This window comes from Austrofundulus limnaeus, unplaced genomic scaffold (assembly GCF_001266775.1).
Source record: "Austrofundulus limnaeus strain Quisiro unplaced genomic scaffold, Austrofundulus_limnaeus-1.0 Scaffold830, whole genome shotgun sequence".
In the NCBI taxonomy this organism is placed as follows: Eukaryota; Metazoa; Chordata; class Actinopteri; order Cyprinodontiformes; family Rivulidae; genus Austrofundulus; species Austrofundulus limnaeus.
In genome coordinates, this window is record NW_013953232.1 from 32,162 (window position 1) to 33,075 (window position 914).

Sequence of the window (914 nt, forward strand, 5' to 3'; positions counted from 1 at the left end):
AGGAAGAAGAAGAAGAAGAAGCGGAGACGAAGAAGAAGAAGACGTCGTGCACGTGTTACGTCTTCAGCGGGAGAAAAACAAAATAAATTAGTTTATTCGTTTCAGAGCTGTTGTCCAGCGGAAAACATGAGACCAGGTAAGTCTAGATTTAGATTAAAACAACTTGTGACGGTCTTTCAGGTGTGTGAGATGACACGTGAGGAGGGAGTCCGCAGCACGTGCTAACAAACGCAAAGTATCTGCTGGGCACGAGGAGCTTTGATTTAAACATTTATTTATGCTAACCAAGTTAGCTTTGTTTATTTGCGACGGATATGACATCCGATTGTATTTTGTTCTTTTATCCAGGGTTATGTAAAGGAGACAAATTGCACGATTCGTCTACTAGCTAAAGAAATCAAACTCGGGGAAAAAAACACTATTATCTGTGTCACATGTCGAATGTTATAATATGTTAAATTATGTTAAATTGTCATTTTCAATTACATAAATGTTGATGTGGAAAATACAATAACATGGTCTTTAAAACTCAAACGGAAGTGAGCCCCTCTGTGCTCCAGGTCGTGTTGAGGCTCATAATGTGAGTTTGTTCTGGATCAGTTTTGGGTGATAGACGTTTTCCTGTTTATTATATACACCAAGTGTTTCATAAAATGTCTATCGTACAAAAACTGCTGCGTCTCATATATAGATGAAGTTACCTGTGGGGGAACATCCTGTCCCTTTCAAAGTAAAACAGCTAGAGTAGAAATCAAAAGGAAAAAAATTGTATAGGTCCTCTGGACGGGTTCTTCTTTAATGAAACTTTTCTGTTTCATCAACAACCACTGTTCAAAAGAATGTCCCAACACAGACGAGCTACATCTAATGGCCAGAACTCTGCAGTTTTCACTCATTTACAGGCCAGCGGTCAC

General features: G+C 38.9%; 1 protein-coding gene across 1 annotated transcript in view; it reads left to right on the plus strand.

Moving 5' to 3' along the window:
* Positions 1-914, plus strand: part of fbl (fibrillarin) — a gene marked incomplete at its 5' end in the record, with an annotated part of 13,386 nt that continues 12,472 nt past the window's right edge. The window contains 1 exon segment of the mRNA XM_014028923.1: positions 1-136. Within this exon segment, the coding sequence (XP_013884377.1) occupies positions 1-136 (136 nt within the window).